Source organism: Sorex araneus, chromosome 6, assembly GCF_027595985.1.
Source record: "Sorex araneus isolate mSorAra2 chromosome 6, mSorAra2.pri, whole genome shotgun sequence".
Classification (NCBI taxonomy): domain Eukaryota; kingdom Metazoa; phylum Chordata; class Mammalia; order Eulipotyphla; family Soricidae; genus Sorex; species Sorex araneus.
The window spans coordinates 96,268,159-96,286,809 of record NC_073307.1 but is presented as its reverse complement, the minus strand read 5'-3'; the positions used below and the strand labels follow the sequence as shown (position 1 = coordinate 96,286,809).

The 18,651-nt window shown below is 52.5% G+C and overlaps 1 protein-coding gene across 2 annotated transcripts in view; it reads left to right on the top strand.

Annotated features, from left to right (window-relative positions):
• Nucleotides 1-18,651, top strand: part of MRTFA (myocardin related transcription factor A) — a 96,056-nt gene that overhangs the window by 68,602 nt on the left and 8,803 nt on the right. For both annotated transcript variants that reach the window (XM_055144163.1, XM_055144162.1), the window contains exons 3-6: nucleotides 9,964-10,019; nucleotides 13,150-13,225; nucleotides 14,247-14,408; nucleotides 18,350-18,525. In XM_055144163.1, the coding sequence (XP_055000138.1) occupies nucleotides 9,964-10,019; nucleotides 13,150-13,225; nucleotides 14,247-14,408; nucleotides 18,350-18,525 (470 nt within the window). The remainder of the gene's footprint in view (nucleotides 1-9,963; nucleotides 10,020-13,149; nucleotides 13,226-14,246; nucleotides 14,409-18,349; nucleotides 18,526-18,651) is intronic.

Genomic DNA, 18,651 nt, shown 5'->3' with positions numbered 1-18,651 from the left:
AAGATTTGGCTACGTTCTAAGACAAGTGAGGCTTCTGCATATAAGATGATTTGGTAGCCACAGTTTATGCTCCAGGCTTGGGAAAATCCTGTCTCCCCTCCCTCTTTTGGGGGGTAGAGGGAAGTCAGTGCTCAGAACTTACTCCTGGCTGTACTAAGGTCTTTCCTTTACCTACCACTCTTATGACCCAGGTATTAGTCTGGTAGGGTTCATAATAAATTGCTTGGAGCTGTGTGACCAATGTCAGTGTAGGGCTAAGGGATGAGGGATATGGGAGAAGGCTTAGTATGCTTGGGAAAAGTTTGACGATACAATGTTCCCTTTCTGCTGTGCTGACAGGAAGAGGAATTGGAGCTGTTCACCTCTGATATTTCTGAGGTTCTATCAGAAGTGCTCCCCCTGTTCCATTGTCAGCACTAGAAGGGTGACATGGTGACATGGCGGCCCTTCTTCCTCAGGGAAGAGCGAGTAGAGGACAGGTTGTATGAGAGAGCAGCTTCAGGCCATTAAGCCATTGTTGGGGGGGGGTAACCAGGGGTGTAGCCTTTATCTCTCTGCCGCCCCCGTGGCTCCCCACCTCTTTCATACAGAAATGTACATAAATGAAATCGGAATCAGGGGGAGCAGAAAAAAACAGCCTGGTCTTCATTTTGTGGTTAATTTGGATGTGATTTCAGGCATGTGGAAATGTGGAAAATGAAACATAGAAATTATATAAATATCAAGAAGCTCAAGTAGATGGCACGTATTAAACTATGCAGTTGCCAGGGTGAAAACATACCATTTTCTGAAATCTTGTTTTAGCCCCTGGAGCCAGAGGCAGGTTTGATAGCCATAATCATACTTTCCTGTGGTTTAGGGTCAGCAGGTGACAAAGTCTGCGAGGCCCATAGCCACCAACCCTGTCTCACAGCTCTTGCACCCCCTGCTACCTGTCTCTTCCCACTCTCGCCTCTTTCTCCTCTCTTCTGGAAGGCTCTTCTCTGCTCAGCTTTGTCACTTTATCAGAAAGTATTTTCCTAACCACTCTGTAAAATGCACTGGCACCCCCCCATTCCCCTTACCCTGTGTTCTGTTCCTTCAGAGAGTACCCCTGCCACGTTGTTTATGCGATCTGTCTTTCTCCTGAGAGTGTGAGTTCTGCCAGAACATGGATTTCCCAGCACCAGAACAAGCTGTGGCAGTGTGGACAATTTTGGTTCGGGATGAGAAGTAACTGTTGACACACTGCGGGGGTGGGAGGAATGTTGGGGTCTATATAGCAGTGCTCAGGGCACCATATAGATGGCTGAGGTTTGAACCCAGGTAAGCTGCCTGAAGACAAGTACCCACTGGCAACACAGCTTAACCTTTTGGGGCACATAAATCTCTACTGCATGGCTTCACCTTGTAACTCCTCAATCTGTTGAAGTTTCTGTCTCTGGCCCTTGTGCCCTATGTACACGTAATTCTCTGGACACTGAGTTTGCCCATCCTGTCCACTATTCCCATCCTTTTCCTGTCTCCTCATCCTCTTTTGTTAAGGCTGTACCCAGAGATCAGCTCTGCCCCTGCCTTCCATGAGTCGCCTCAGTCTCCATTCCCAGACTCTCCTTTATCCTTTTTTTTTTGCTTTATGGGTCACACCCAGCAATGCACAGGGGTCACTCCTGGCTCATGCACTCAGGAATCACCCCTGGTGGTGCTCAGGGGACCATATGGGATGCTGGGATTTGAACCCGGGTTGGCCGCGTGCAAGGCAAACGCCCTACCCGCTGTGCTATCACTCCAGCCCCTCTCTTTTATCCTTAAGGCATGGGATTTCCTAAGGTTCAGTCTGGAAAGTAGATGATATATCTCTGTCTGTCTCTCTGTGCCTCTGACTCTGTGTATCTCTCTCACACACATACCCACAGTGATACACACTCCGACACCCCACTGGGCATCTTTCCTTCAGATGTATCCCAATTAGCTCCATATTCTCCCTGAACCAAATCGAGCAGTTTCACCCTATCTGAGCTTACTCCTCTTGTATCCCATGTCTGGCAGTGTTAATAGTGCAACCACTTATCCAATCACCTTGTTTTATTTTTCTCTAAGTAGCCTCTTACTACCGAAGTAATCTTGTAAAAGCAGAGTTTCCAGGGGTGCACTCAATGGTTGGAGTGCATGCTTTGCATGAAGGAGATTCTGCATGATCCTTGGCATCATATGGTACCCTGAGCACTGCCAGGATGAACTTCAAGCAACGACATGCCGGGAGTAGCCCCCAGTTTTGTAGCTGTGGCCCAGAAAGCAATGTCTGGTATTTTGCAATTTCCTGTTTGGCAGTTATTAATAGATAGTTACAAGTATTTAGATTAGAGGTTCCCTAACTTGACCTACTGCCCTCTTTTTGAAAAAAGAATGAATCAGTGCCCCACTCCCCTTGAAATCTGCCTTTGAGGGAACAAACAAGAAGTGTCTCCCTTTTGTACCTCTGTGGATTGATCCCTCCTCAGGGAAGGGGAGGGCAATATAGCCCACTTGGGGGAAGCACTGCATTAGACTAGTGGTGCTTTGGGAACAATGTTCTTACAAGGTCTCAAAATGTTCCCCCACACATCACATATTAATTACAAGAGGGAAATGCTGCTTCTAAGATGTAGACATCTGTCGGCACTGTAGCCTGGTCAGTGGTTGATAACAGTTTCGTGAACCTCCTGATAGTCATGATAGTAAGAGTGCATGGGTAATCCGCCTTCCCAGAATCCAATCATGAGGAGACAAATTCAGAGTAGAGGACATTCCTTTTGCAAACCAACCGGCTTAGATATTTAAACAAGTCAGTGTCATGGGGGTGAGGAGGGGGGTGCCAGGAGTATTCAGGATTATGACTGAAGAGGTAATAACCAACTAATGCATGATTCTTGATTAAATCTTGAATTGGCCAGGCTGGAGTGATAGTCTGGTGGGGAGGGCGTTTGCCTTGCATGCGGCCAACCCTCGTTTGATCCCTGGCATCCCATATGGTGCCCCGAGCACTGGAGTAATACCTGAGTGCAGAGACCCCTAAGCATCACTGAGTGTGATCCCCCCCCCCAAAAAAAAAAAAGGAATCTTGCATTGGCTGGTGTAGTGGGGGTGTCCAGTCAGATGTAAGAAACATTTCAGGTGGGCCCGAGAGAGAGCACAGAGAGGTAGGCACTCGCCTTGTATGAAGCCAAGCCAGGTTTGATCCTCAGCACCCCACAGGGTCCCTTCCCCAAGCCATGGCAGGAGAGTTCTTGAGCACCACGAGGTGTGGTGCCCCCAGAATGGAGCAAGTATGCTGATATTGGGGGGACAAATGAGGAGATTTGAATGTGGACTGTTAGATTTTATTATTGAATTTTTAACTTTCATCAGTGTAAGAAAGGTATTCTAGCTATGTGAAAGAGTAACTCGAATTTCTTCTACTTAGAAAATGTACCAGGTTATGTCTGGGCTGTGGAGAAGGGCCCTACTCTTCCCAGACCAGCTTTGATGTTGCCTCATGTCTGCTGGCGTGTTGGGGAGGGAGGGAGTCCCACTTCTTGAGGGGAGGGAATCTGTTCCCGTGCACACATGCCCCTGACTGAAAGACTCTCCTCAGTGCAGGGCACGCCCTTGACCTCTGTCAGCGATGCTGTGTTTATCACCTTGGAGTTCCTCTGAGCACAGAAATGGTGATGAGCTTCTCGTAACTTCTTCTCAAGGATGTGAATCACTGTCTTGATTATGTCAGCACCTACCGAAGAACCATTCAGACCCAGGGACCTAGATTAAATATTCCCTCTGGATAATAACGAGACAGTGGATTTGATGGCTAATGACTGGCATTCCTTCCCATGGTGCATGGTCAGAACTGCTACTTCATGGAGCTTAGAAAGCTTCCACTTGCTTGCATGCGTGTGGAAACCTAGCAAAGCACTGACTCGGTGCTCCCAGTTCATGCGAAGGGTCCTTGTACCGACTCTTCAGTGCTAACTGAAACCCAGCTGGTTGGTTGCAGGGCTCCTGCATGGTGAGCCCCAGCGCCCAGTGCTGCTGCATTGGAAGGGGTGGCAGTGTGCGCATGTAGCTGTGTATTGGAACAGCTCCCCCCCTTCCCCTTCCTCCCTTCCTCCCCCTTTCAATCCTCTCCTCGTCCCCTCCCCTCTTTCCTTCTCTCCTCCTCCACCTCTTCTCCCCCATCTCCTCTCCACCACCACACACTTTACCACTAAGCCATATCTTTACCCCACGTTTTCCTTTAATTCACAATTTTCCTCATTTGATTAAGATAGCCAACATGTAAGGGTGGCGGGGAGGGGGGAAAATGGGCCCTAGAGGGGGCATCTGATCATAGTGGGTGGCAGAAGCCAGTCAGGGGCGGGCCCACATCTAGAAGTGAAACTGTGATTCATAACACCACCCCTCCTGCGGCTTCTGCTCTTTGGATTGCAGTAGGGAGCTTGTTCTGGGCTTTGGGCCCCTGCTGTGCAGTTGCCTTTGCTCACAAAGATGTTCCCGAGGTCCAGCCCTGCCCTCCCGACTCCTAGGCCGTGTGTTCTTATACACAGCCCCATGGCTCTTGGATTGGCTCCTCAGGGTGCTTTTTCCAAAAACTGCATTCTAGGAGTATCTGAGAAAATAAAATTTCTTTGTGAGCAATACCTTGGCTCTCTGGTAGTGATTAGGGCAACATAGGAAGGGAACTAGAGGCTCAGGGCCAGACATTCTCTGTGGGTTAACTCGACTCTGGACCGAGGCCTACCTTAGTGTAAAAGCAGGAAGTAATTTTGACGTACTGCACACTGTAATGTGTGCAACTCCCAGCCACCCCCGGAAAACCCAGGGACTAGGGGCATGGCAAAGCCTGAGACATGCTTTGCGTGTGGGAATGGCATACCCTCACCATCACTAGGTGTGGTCCCGAACACTGCCAGATTTTGACGTGTTAATACTGGGTCACACCTGGCAAGACTGCTTGGCGCTGGGGGTTGCTCCCTGCAGTGTTCAGGGGCCCATGTGCTAACAGGAATAGAACCTGGGTATCCTGCATACAAAGCATGCACTCAGCCCTTTGAGCCATCTCCCCTACTCTTAAAAATAAAGAGTAAATTTTTTTATAAAAGAGATGATGAGGACAGCCCAGGACTTACCCGCATCACCACTTCTCCTCTGTCATACTCCCCCTGTGACTCCTGGTTGCTTTGGGGCCACACCCAGCAGTGCTCAGGACTCACTCCTGATGTGCTCAGGGCATCATATGTGGTTCTGGGGGTAGAAGTCAGGTAAGCCACATGCAAGACAAGGGCCTTACCTGCTGTTCTATCTCTCCAGCCCCACCTCCCCGTGTGGCTCTGAACAGGTTTGCTGGACAGCTAGGTGTGTCCTCTTAGCTGCTGACCCCAAGGCACTGAGGCCACTGCCTACCCTACTGAGAAGCATCTTACAAGAGTACTGACAGAGAAGAGAGGGTGTGAGGCCTTCCTTCCCTGCTTCTTTCACCTCTTCAGAGTAGTGCTTGAAATTGCTGCACTTGCTCTCTGAGGCGCGAACTAGCAGTGGGGAAAGAGCAGCACGAGGTGACTGAGAGAGACCCACAGGCCTGTGGGAAGGTGTAGAGGGGTTAGGTCAGTATTCCTGGGGAGAAGCCTGGGAAAACAACCCAGGGGGCGGTGTGTCTTTCGGTGCAGGTGATGGGCACTCTGTTAGCTTGAAGAAGAGGATGCAGAAAAAAATCTCTTTCCCCAAAAGGGTTTGTGCGTTAACTCAGTTTGGTTTAGACGAAGGACACGGCCGATCTAGACTGGGGCTGGAGGCCACCACTGTGATGGCAGCTCAGGTGTCCCATCTGTGCACAGGACTGGCCTGATGGCCCTATCTCATGCATTATTCAGCAAATCTGATGAAGCTAGAATGATGCTGTAAGATGAAGTAGTCTTGTTGTTGTTTTGGGGCCACACCTGGCGATGCTCAGGGTTACTCTTGGCTCTGCACTCAGGAATTGCTCCTGGCACAGCTGGGAGGACCATATTGGATACTGGGGATCAGGGCCTACCTGCTGTGCTATAGCTTCAGCCCCAAACAATCCTTTGGGGTAGATCTTGAAATTTTTGTTGTTGTTTTCTTTCTCTCTCTTTCCTCTTTGTGGTTTTGTGGCCACACCCAGTGGTTCTTAGGGCTACACCTGGCTCTGGGTTCAGGGATCTCTCCTGGTGGCGCTCGGGGACCATTTGCAGTTCCTGGATTCAGACCAGAGTTGTGTTAGCCACAGCAACGTACTAGACTGGGTCTTAAACTTTGCATTAGCTCTCTGGCCCCATTTTTGGTTCTTTTGAGAGGGCCCGAGCAGGTTATAATTCCTCTGATCTTCTCATTCCCTCTTGGCTTGTTCACAGCTATCAGTAAAAAGTCTACCATTTCCTCTCGGTCAACCCCAGGTTTCAGACTCTGGCTTTCTGTACCTGTGGTCACTTGGAGCCCCTCTTGTGTCTGCTCACACCGATTCACTGGTACTGTGGTCAGACTGACCTTTCTGTGTTGTCTGCCCCCTTCTAATCTCCATGTCTTTGATAGCGTGGTTCTTTTCTACTTTTTTGTTGTGGTACTTGGGGGCTACTCCTGATTCAGGTCAGTCTTGTTCAGGGTGACATGGTCACAGGCTACTCCTGGTTCAGTACTCATGGATCACAGTACTCGGGAATCATGCAGTGCTAAGAACCAAAACCAGGATTCCTGCATGCAAAGCATGTGCTCCAATGCATTAGCCTATCTCTTCAGCCTTGTAAAGGTAAAAAAGCCATCCCGAGTAGACCAGGGATACGGTCGAGTAGTAGATTGCCTGCGGTGTATGTGTGAATGATTCAGCCCCTAGCACCACAAACAAGCGGGGCATGAGGGGAGCCAGCGTAGAGGAGTGGAAAGAACCTTAACTTGAGGGCCTGAGAGATGAGTCAAAATGGCTGAGTGCGTTTTTACACGTGGGAGGCCAGGTTTGAGCTCCTGGAATAGCTCCTTTGAGCTGCTGGTGTGGGCCCCAACCCGCACCACCAGAAAGAGCTGTGACTCGAGCGGGAGCTTGGACTTTTTTTTTATTCTGGTTTTTGGGCCACACCTGGCAATACTCCGATTACTTCTGGCTCTGTTTTCAGGATTTAGTCCTGGCAATGTTCAGGGGACCATATGGGATGCCGGGATAGAACCCAGATAGGCCGTGTGCAAGGCAAGCACTCTTATTTCTTTAGCCCCAAGAGAGGCAGCTTGATCCTAACTCCCATTTCCCAACCTTCCCCAGCCTCTTTGCACTGCTTGCTTCAGGCCCCTGGCACCCAGAGTTGGGGGAGGGAGCCAGATTCCCATTCTTCAGAAGAGGAGACCCAGAAGTCAGACAGAGCCCAGTCACATTCTTCATCTTCAAAGCCAGGATTGGAGCACACAGGCCTGATGTCCTGGGCAGGACTTCTGTGAAGATCTCACTTTAAATGACGGCCGACATCCTGGCTGCCAGGATATAGGAAAGCCATTTGCCCACCTAATCATCCGTTACTCGGAAACACTTTGCATTTCTTTCTTACAGAATGTTCATTAAATATGAATGAATGAATGCTGAGTAACAGAAATGAAGGAAGTAGACAAAATTCCTGCAGTGCCCTAGTGGAACTTATCCTAATGGTATAATGACAATAATCAAGTAAGAAAGAAGGAAATGCTGCTGTAAAGAATGTCAGGTGTGGGCAGAGACATATGTGGTATTTGACTTACATGCAGCCAACCCCCGTTCGATACCCAACCTTACATACAATGCCCTGAGCACGCTGGATGTGGCACCCAAACTCCACGCTCCCCCGCCCAAAGGTCAACTGTGGTAAATGCTCTGGAGAGAAAGAAGGCGGAAAGCAGGCTTAGCTAGACAGGCCTAAGTATTATCTCCGAGTCTTTGTCCATAAGTCATGTGACAGGTTACGCAACTCCTAAGGGCTTATGTTCTTCCCTTCCCCCTACCCCCTTTGCTGTCCTACAAATCAGGGCTGGGACAGAGCCCAAAGCCTCACACATGTAGTTAAGTGCCCGACACCCCCAGCCCCAGTCCAGACTTATTTTGGAGAGGAACCAGATTACCCAACAGAGCATTGTCGGCGTAGCCACTGAGATGCCCAGGAGAGCTCCAAATTAAAGCTGTAGCCTGCCCAGTGACCAGTGTCGGAATGGTCCACCAGTTTTCAGATTATTTGTTAAATCTAGAGCTCCCCCTGCTGTTTGGAGACGGGGCAAGCACTCAAATGATGATAAATGATTCCTTTTTAAAAAAAATCCTGATATGTTGTTATTTTTTTTTTTAACACTAAGTGCAGCCCGGATCTTCGTACTCTCTTCTGGGAGGCTGTTGGTGAAGCCCAGCCCCTGGGGAGGAAACATGAGGGCCAGACAGGATAGGTCATATCTCCGCTCTTTCTACTTTTAGTCTCCCTGCCGCTGCTCTCCGCCGCAGCCAGCAGCCTTGCAAGTTATCTCTCCACACAGTCTCACAGCTGTTCTGAAATTCTAGTAGACAGAAGCGAAACTGACCACTGCTTGTAAATGTCTCCCTTATTGCTGTACTTCCCCACTGGGAGGGATCAGGCCCTTTCTCTGATTTGTCCTTAGGGTGTCCCAAACATCAGTTGTCATGGCTAAATTTGGGGGAGCCACAACTGCCAGTGCTCAGGACTTGGGGGATCATATACAGTGATCAAACCTGGGTTGACTGTGTGCAGTGCAAGTACCAAGTACCTCATCTCTCTCTCTCTCTCTCTCTCTCTCTCTCTCTCTCTCTCTCTCTCTCTCTCTCTCTCTCTCTCTCCGCTCCCCTCTCCCCTCTTTCCCCTCTCTCTCTCTCTCCTCCCCCCCACTACTAGCAAATGACTTCTTAGTGCCACCTTTATAGAGGGGCCCAGGTTTTGACCCCTCCTCTCCTCAGTGTTGTGTGGCAGTGGAGTACACTGGTCGGTGTGGTACCAGCCCCAGAGTAGAGGGAGACTCGAGAGGGGCTGCCGGGAGCCCTTCACACCTGCTGCTGGCTGTGTGCTCCAGGGTCAGCCGTACAATCACCAAGACGTTCTTTTTGCCCTAGAGATGAAATTCAAGTTAATTTTAGCAGCACTATTAATAGAGCTGAAGTGAAGAAGGAAATGGCACCCGAGTATGTCTTTTTGGTTTAACTGCCCCAAACAGTTTGGTCACTGTGTCAATTTTACCAAGGAGGTTGAAAAGATCAGATGGCCCCAGAATGCAGCTCTGCTCCTCCCGTGTCCCTGACTCCCCAGCAGTTGGCCTTGGATGCTAGCAGATTGATCAGGGTGTGTGGGGACAGTTTGTAACAAGTCCAGTATGTTTTAAAATTTGTATTCCATGGGGTAAACGTTATAGAGATCAAGCTTATTGTTATCAAGCTGTAATTGTTCCCAGTAGGAATAAAGATACCAAAATAGTTTTTTTTTTTTTTGGTTTGGGAGTCACACCCAGCAGTGCTCAGGACTTATTCCTGGCTTTGCACTCAGGGATCACTCCTGGCAGGGCTCAGGGAACCATAAAGGGATTCAACCAAGGCTGGCTGCATGCAAGGCAAGCACCCAGCTAGCTGTACTCTCGCTGGCCCTCAAAAATAGTTTTAATAGTTTTTGCTTTTGGAGGCGCTCAGGGGTTATTCCTGACTCTGCACACAGGAATCACCCCTGGAGTGCTTAGGGGACCATCTGGGATGCCAGAGATTGAGCTTGGGTTGGCCATGTGCAAGGCAAGTGCCCTATCTACTATCCTATCTCGTCAGCCCAGTTTTAATGGGGTCACTGAACCATAAAGAGAATGCTTCCCAAGGTGCCACTTTCTTGTTCTGTTCAGCTGATATTAACGTCTTGCTAAAATTAACTGGAATTGATGACACCTCCTTCACTGTAAATTATAGCTGTGCACAAACTCACTGTGAAGTAATTAAGTTTTCTGTGATTTTTCTCCCAACAGCTTTGAAAAGTCCAGCCGCGTTTCATGAGCAGAGAAGGAGCTTGGAGCGGGCCAGGGTAAGGTACTGTTCCTCTCCGAGGGACGTCCAGAGCACCTTGGCAGCGCCGCTGGCGTTCCTGGGTCTGTCGGTCCATCCTAGCGTGTCTCCGGCACAGTCCTTGCTCTGCCCAGAGAGCCATCCCCTAGCGTGGTCGGAGAGCCCTGTCTCCAGCGCCTCTCACGGCATAGATGATTGCCATCTGCCCTCCCTGCGCCCTGCCGTGGGGACCACCTCGGTTTCCCGTCTTTCATTCCACTTAACCTTTGAAGGCGTTAGGACTCCGCGTCAGTCACGGAATAGCTTTCTGAGTGTGACCCCTCCGTGTCTGCGGCTGCACTGTTGACCCCGTCTCAGCATGAACCTTCTAAGGGGCAGGAAATCTCACTGGTTTCTGGACCTCACGAGCCCCCGAGAGCAGAAGTCAGGCCCCCAGTCCAAGCCCAGGTTCATGTCGAGGCACCTTGCTTGGTTCCCCGTCCCCTGCTTGGTTTTACTTCCCTCAGAACTGGGGGGTGTGGGGGTGTGTGTGATCTGTGAACAGCTTTGGGGAAGTTACTAGAACATGTTTTCTCCTCCTACCCCGGGACTTCACTTTCTTCCTTTTGTGTGAGACCAGCTCCCCAAATGGACACTCAGAGACGAGGCTCCTGTAGCATTGCAGAGGTTCACCCAGCCCAAGCCTTTCCATAGTATTTTTAATTTATTTTTTTTTAAAGAAAATCAGAGTGAGGGGGAAGGATGAGGTCATGGGGGCTGGGAACAAACACATCGCAAAAGCCCTAATTTCAGTACGAGTGCCAGAGAAGAGAATGGGGACACAGGCCAGGGCCCAGCCGGTCATGAGTGGGGTGTCGTTTCCTACACTGTGCTCCAGGTGGCAAGGAATCCGCCTGAGCTGCTTGAAGCAGTGGCCATTTCCTGAGCACGTTCAGCTGCTTTTTCTGTGACCATCAGTTCTTGTAAGTTAAGTGTTAGGATTCTTATGAAGCTAGGAGAGGCTGATGAGGTTAGCATGTAAGCGGTAAAGCTGGCACTCAAATTCTGGGTTGTGAATTCAGGCTATTTTCTTTTGATTTGGTTTGGTTTGGGGGCCACACCCTCAGGGGCTTGGGGGACCAGCTGGGGTGTCCAGATGGAATCCAGGTTGGCCTGTGCAAGGCGAGTGCTCTCCAGCTATTTTATTTTTTAAATAGTGCTGTGTTCTGCCTCAGCCTGGACTGCTGTTCGGGACTTCAGGCAGATTAGAACCAAGTCGTCTTTCTTTTTTTTTTTTGGTTTTTGGGTCACACCCGGCGATGCACAGGGGTTACTCCTGGCTCTTCACTCAGGAATCACCCCTGGTGGTGCTCAGGGGACCATATGGGATGCTGGGATTAGAACCCGGGTCGGCCGCATGCAAGGCAAACGCCCTACCGCTGTGCTATTGCTCCAGCCCCAAGAACCAGGTCTCCTTCTGATGGCCGGGAAGGCCAGCTCTCTCTCACCACCTTCAGAGGCAGCCTCGGCAGTACCGTGCCTGCTGCAGGTGGATGACAGAGCCAGACCCCCCGCTACTTCCCACCATCTCCAGGAGAGCCCAGCACTGCCCAGGGCTGGCACAGGGCTGCCTCAGCAGCAGTCTTGGAGGGCAAGGACCAAGTCCTGATGTGTGGTGTGCTCTGCCTACCACTCTGCTCTTCCCAGCCCGGGCCCGCCCTGTGCTGGGTTTGACTGCTTGTCTTGGCTTAGGGTTTGGAAACTGCTGGTACAGTTACAGACACACCTGGAGTCACATGTCGCATTGGCAGCGCTGTGCAGTGGAGGCAGCAATACGGATGCTGGGATGTAAGGAACTAGAGCTTTGATGCCACGCGTTAAAATCAGTGCACCAGCGCTGGAGAGAAAGGCGCTAAAGCACTTGCCTTACATGTGGGCAGCTTTGGTTCTGTCTCTGGCATATAGTGTCTGAGCACTGTCAAGGGTCATTCCTGAATTCAGAGCCACGAAGAGTACCTGAGTACTGCTGGTGTGACTCAAAAGCCAAAGAAAAACAAAGAAAGCTATTATTTCAGGGTGTGGGAGATGGCACCCAGGGCTGACGCATGTGCTTTGCATGCTGGAGCTTTGGGTTCAACCCCCCCAAGCACTAGCAGGTGCGACCCAGGAAACAAACCAAAAAAATTGCATTACATTTGGTAGTGTTTAGTACTCATGAGTGGGAAGTACTCATGGAATCATTCAGTGTTGAACATTTTGGACCAAACTACAAAATTCTATTCAGGGGCCAGAGAGAGAGTGCAGCAATAAGGTGCCTTGCACACAGCCATCTGGGGCTAGTTTCTGGCATGTCTATGGTCCCCCAAGCAATGCCAGGAATGATCAATGAGCAGAGTTAGGAATAAGCGCTGAGCACCGCCAGGTGTGTCTCTCCGGTCCCTCCCCCCCAAAAGAAACACAACAACAACAAAATTCAGTCTGAGTATAGCTTTGTAAAATTGAATTTGCTTTCTGTTTGGGAGACTGGTTAGGAATAATCCATCATTATGAGTGGGGGATTAAATTTTTATTATTGCTGGACTTTCTATTTTTCTAAGTATTCTTGAATTGTACATTGTTTTTGTGAATGAAATAGATTAAGTTTGCTCTCTTTCTCTCTCTCTTTTTTCTTTTGGCTTTTTGGTCACACCCAGCGATGCTCAGGGGTTACTCTTGGCTCTCAACTCAGGAATCACGCCTGCCTATGCTTGGGAGACCATATGAGATGCTGGGGATTGAACCCGAGTCAGTTGCGTGCAAGCAAACAGGCTACCCACCTCTCTCTCCCCTCTCTCCCCCTCCCTCTCCTCCTCCTCCCATCTCCCACTCTCCCTCCCTCCCTCTCTCTATCCCCCTCTCCCTTTGTTCTTCTCTCCCTCTGCTGCTCTCTCCTCCATCCCTCCCCCCTCTCCCCAGAGGCAGATGGTGGTCTTGATGGGTGTGTTGGAAGCAGGTGTGTCTTTCTCAGGCCTCTCACCCTCCTCACAGCGCCAAGGTCTGTAGTTTAGGTTACAAAGCTATAGGTGTGACCAGGAGCAGGAGCTATAGCCAAGGCCACTTTTGTGGCCCTGCTTATTCCGTAAGCTTGTAACCTGTATCTGAGTTTCTTGTTTGCCTGTTTGTTTTAATAGACGGAAGACTATCTGAAAAGGAAGATTCGCTCCCGGCCAGAGAGATCAGAATTGGTCAGGATGCACATTTTGGAAGGTATGTTTGATTGAGAATTCTTCATCTGAACTGTTCTCAGGGCTTGGGTGCAGCTTAGCAGTAGAGCACTTGCCTTGCGCGTGTGAGGCCTTGGGTTCAATCCCTCACAACAAACAAAACAAAACTCTTGCTCTATGTTTTCACCACTGTACCACCGTGTGGTACTTGGGGGACGATGTGGTGCTGAAGGTGGAGCATCCTGTATACCAAGGTGTGCTCTGGCCCTTTGCAGTGTCTCCCCAAACCCCTTCTTCCCTCTTTCTCTCACTCTGCTCCCATCTCTACTGGCAGTGGGGAAACCAGAGCCTTAATACAGTAGAACATCGGTATATTGTAGTTGCCACTAGAATTCCTAAAGAAACGGTCTTGGGTGACTGTGGCCAGTTAGTAGTCCTGTATCTCATCATCTGGTGTAAAATTCTTCCCTCCAAAATCTATTTTTAAAAATATGTTTATTGGGGCCAGGCATGTAGCTCGGTGGTAGAGCACCTGCCTTACATGTGTGAAGCCCTAGGTTTGATACTCAGCATCTCACCCAGCCCTCAAACACAAAAAAATTTCCCACTGTTTTCACTCACTTTTTATCCATTCATGCTGCGTTTATTGGAACACTTGTGATGTATAGCAAGAGCTTCCTAGATGTTCTCTGACCGGCTCCACACTCGCCTCTTACATTTGCAATAAAAGTAGTGCCAATCTGTTCATTTCTTTTCCATTTTGAGCCATCTTTGGCAATGGATGAGAACTGTCCTAGTCTGCAACCCCCATTTTTGCAGATGGAGGCAGGGAGCAAGGAGGCGAAGTTTCCTGGCAACAGTGAGATTGAGGGAGAATGGAGACTTTTCCCTCATCTGGGATCTCTCGGCTTCGGCTCTGGCTCAAAAAATCCTGTGACTTGGCCTGTGAAATTTTGTGAAATTTTGACTAGAGCCACTTTCCTCTGCCCAAATGCTTTATTCTGACAGTCTTCGGAATCCCCAGGGCAGACCCACGCCCATCCCGCGTCTTCTCCCCTCCACAGAGACCTCGGCTGAGCCTTCACTCCAGGCCAAGCAGCTGAAGTTGAAGAGAGCCAGGCTGGCCGATGACCTCAACGAGAAGATCGCGCAGAGGCCTGGCCCCATGGAGCTGGTCGAGAAGAACATTCTGCCCGTGGAGTCCAGCTTGAAGGAAGCCATCATAGGTGAGCTCACGCCGGCGGGGCCGTGGGAAGAAGGGCTCTGGGCTTCCAGGGAACCAAGGCGTGGGAGAGGCCTGGAGGCAAGTTGTGTGTGCTTGAGAGAGGGCCAGGGCCTCGGGGATCAGCTCGATGCCAGAGTAGCCGACTGCAGGCGAAACAGCGCCATACACACAGCCAGCCTGGCTCCAGCCCCAGTGCCCCGATGGTCCCCCAAGCACCGCCAAGGACGAGCCCTGAGCACAGACAGGAGTAAGCTCTGTGCACAGCAGGGTATGGATCCAGAACAAAAAGAATAGTTAGCTAAGTAAAACCTTTATTTCTGGGCTTTCCTCTGTGTGTTGGTCTGTCCCCGGCCGTGGGGGGTGGACAGGGCCTGGCTTCGTGACTGGGGTTGCTCCCGGGGGTCCACGGCCCTCGTCCCAGGGGCTCATACAGGAGCACGGACTGGCAGGGAGGCTGACGAGAGCTGAGCTGGGGGAAGCACACTCGGAGCGTCGTGTGGAGGCTGGCGCTGGGGTCACAGGAGGAGGAGGAGGAAGGAATTAAGTCCATAGGAGACGGCCAGTGGACGAGGGCACTCACGGTGGCTGTGAGCACTGAGCCAGGAGGAGCCCCTGAGCACCACTGGGTGAGCTCCAAAACAAAACAAGTCAGGTGATCGCCAGACAAGGGCTGCGTGCTCCCGCCTGGCCCCTGCTGCTCCCAGCGCCTGTGTTGGGATTCCCGTCGGGCTTGGTCGTTGCTGGTGCGGGCGTGTCTCCTTCACTGCGGCAGCCCCCGGGCTCTGAGGACAGGACTCAGCTGTCCTTCTGGCCACTGGAGGCCATCGCACGGACAGACCCCACCGCGTGCTGATCTGGGCCTGGTGCCCTGTGCGGAGGGGACGTGGCTCAGGGGGCGCCTCTGCTCCGGAGGACGGGGAGAGTGGACACTCCCCTGTTTTTTTTTGTGCTGAGGATCCAACACAGGGCCTCGCATGTGCCAGGCATGTGCTGTGCGGCTCAGCCACACCCCAGCCCCGCATCCTTTTTTCCCAATGGAAGAACTGCACTGTGAGATAGAGCGTTACAAAGCTGCCCATGATCGGGTTCCAGTCATGTAGTGTCCCAGCACTCATCCCTCCACCAGTGTACCCTGTTTCCCTCCCCTCCCACAGGCTCCCCCCACCTGCCCCAGCCTGCCTTTATGGCAGGCACCTTCCCCCCTTTCTCTCTCTCCCCTCTCTCTGTCCTCTCTATCTCTCACTCTTTCTCTCCGTTTCTGTCTCTGTCTCTCATTTTCGGCATTGCAGCTTGCAATACAGACACTGAAGTGGTGTCATGTCCATCCCTTAACTACTCGGTTCTTATCCACAGTGATCATTTCCAACTATTGTTGTCATAATGGATCCTCCTCTGTCTTACCTACCCTCCACCCCACACACACTTGTGGTAATTTCCTACCATTGACCAGTCCTCCTGGCCCCCGTTTTTCCTGGCCTTGGATATTAGTCTCATACTTTTTTTTTTTAATCCCACAAATGAATGCAATCATTCTATATCTGCACGGGAGCACTTTTAACTCACCATTTGGCCCCACCCTTCCTCCTGCCATGTCCGAGTGTTCCTGCCCAGATCTTTATCAGACCTCACAGGGGGGCTTATTTCCCGGCCCGTGTCTGAGCCAAGCTCAGTTCTTAACTCTCAAGTCAGCGAAAGTCTGATAAGTGGCTGCTGAAAGTCGACAGCATGCCGGGCCCTCTGCGCCATTACAAGGGGAACGGAACCTGTTGTCGCTAAAGAATTCAGCCTGGGCCAGCTCCCAGGCGACTGTGCCCTGTGCCGTGTAGGAGACCAGGCCCGGCAGGCTTGCATCAGTGGCATCAGGGACCCGCATAGAGCTTGGTCCCTGGAGACCCCCCCCCCACCCCCGTGCAGTGCTGGACTGGTGGGCAGCCCTGTCCCTTGCAAGGTGTGACAGCTACCTGTTGCGGGTTACAGCATATGGGTATGTGCAGCCAGAATGGCCAAAGCTCGGCGGGGACAGGCTTCTCAGGTCAGGCTGGGGAGGTACCGCGAACCATGAGCACCCTTTGGGAGCACCCAGAAGACCAGGTCAGTCTAGCCGAGTGGAAGGGGCTCAGGCCATCCAGCACAGAGGAACAGCTCGGGCGGTGGCCCAGAGAGCAAGGCTAGTGGGGAAGCAGAAGTAGTTGTAAGGTCATTGTATTGTGCCCAGACCAGAGCGTGGGTGGAGGAATGAGAGGGACTCAGGGAGTGGCGGGAGCGAACACAGGCGTGTCAGGAGAAGAAAAGAATGGCGAGGCGGGGGGGCTGGAGTGATAGCACAGCGGGTGGGGCATTTGCCTTGCACGCGGCTGACCCGGGTTCTAATCCCAGCATCCCATATGGTCCCCTGAGCACCGCCAGGGGTAATTCCTGAGTGAAGAGCCAGGAGTAACCCCTGTGCATCGCCGGGTGTGACCCAAAAAAAAAAAAAAATGGCGAGGCGCCTGCCTTGCACACGGCCCACCTGGATTCGGTCCCTGGCACTGCATGTAGAAACCTGCATCCCGCGTCAGGAGAGGACAGTGGGAAGGTGCTTGCCTTGCATGCTGCCAACTCAGGTTCTCCTCTGGGCATTCCATATGGTGCCCCACTCACCTCCAGGAGTAACCCCTGAGCATCGCTGGGTGTGGCCCCCAAACCAAATAAAAGAAACCTGAGTCCCACCAGCTGTGAACCCTGAGCACAGTTGGCTGCGGCCCAAAACAGTAAGAAATGGGGAGAAAAAGGCAAAGAGAGTTAGGGAGGAGGCTGAAGGCTAGGGAGGGGCGAGGAGTGATGGTGTAGGAGCACTGCTCTGCCTCCTTCCAGGCCTTCTCTGGTTGGAGCTGCACTTCTGCCCTGGATTGAGCAGGGGTAGAAGGGGTGGTGGTGGGGGGGTGTTGCCAGCAGTGCTGTACCGCTGCTGGCCCTGCCTCAGGACACCTTAATGAGGGCGTGGCTGGCGTCCCCGCTGGTCTGCACCCCCCTTGCCCTGCTCACAGCTGCTGCTCGGACAGATCAGGGGCGGCGTGAGAGCCTGCCTTGCTGCCCCCTGGGTTCAGCCCGTTACCCCACTGACAAGCGTGCCGAACCCGGTAGAGGGAAAGCCCCAGCCGTGGCCGAGAGCTCCCTGCATGCTCCTGTTCCCTGTCTGTGGTCCCCACACACACACTTCTCCTCCCGCCGCTGCTCACTGCCGTGCAGTGGCCCTGCTCACTTCTCCTGTGTGGACAGTCGCTTCCCCAACAGCTGTGGACGCCAGGGGGGATGTAGTCTGCTGTCCCTCTCCCCGCCTTCGTACCTCAGAGACCCCCTACTCCTGCCCCTCTCGGCTTGGTCTGGCAACTGCTCGAGTCCACGGGCCAGGGCAGGCTTCGTGCAGCCGGCAGGAAAGCTTCCTTCTCGAGGCCCTCCTGCCACCTCTTCCGGCTGGCTCCCCTTCTCCAGGACGCTCCTACGAGTCCCTCCCACCTGGTGCGGCGCTGCACTGGGGACTGTTACTCCCACTCTTGCCACAGGGTCCACAGCCCCTTGTGCAGCCATAGGACAGCAGTTGTGGCCCCAGGGCTGCAGCATATGGGGTGAGAGGAGGCAGCAGGCCGGAGGGAGGCAGCGGCAGTAGAGGCTGGACCCCGGTGTGGAGTGGTCCAGGCCTGCGGCAGCACAGGGGTGAAGGTGCTTGTTGGAAATCCCGCTGGCCTCAGTCTGGTTGCCCGCAGGGTGTGGGCAGGAAGAGGCTGGGGCTGGCGCACAGGCCTCACCTGTGAGAGACTTGGGTTGGCGACTCCAGGAGTAGCTCCCAAACAGACACCAGCGCGGGCCTCTCACAGCACACGGGGACTCGGCCTCGGCTGTGGGCTGAGATGGCAGGGGCCGCGGGTGAGCCACCCTTCTCACTCTGGGGGGTCTGCCTTCCAGAGGGCCAGGTGAACTACCCGAAAGTCGCGGACAGCTCTTCCTTCGACGAGGACAGCAGCGACGCCTTATCGCCCGAGCAGCCTGCCAGCCACGAGTCCCAGGGCTCGGCGCCGTCTCCGCTGGAAGCCCGAGCCAGCGAGCCGCTGCCCAGCGCCGCGTCCTCACCCCCCGCTCAGGCGAGTGTGCTGCCGCCAGGAGCAGGTCCCGTGCTCCCCGGGGAGGGGACGCCGGCGGGGCCCGTTTCCGCCGGGCCTGGCAGAGGTGCGGGCTGGGTGGTGTGGCCTTTGGCTTGGCCTTGGCCT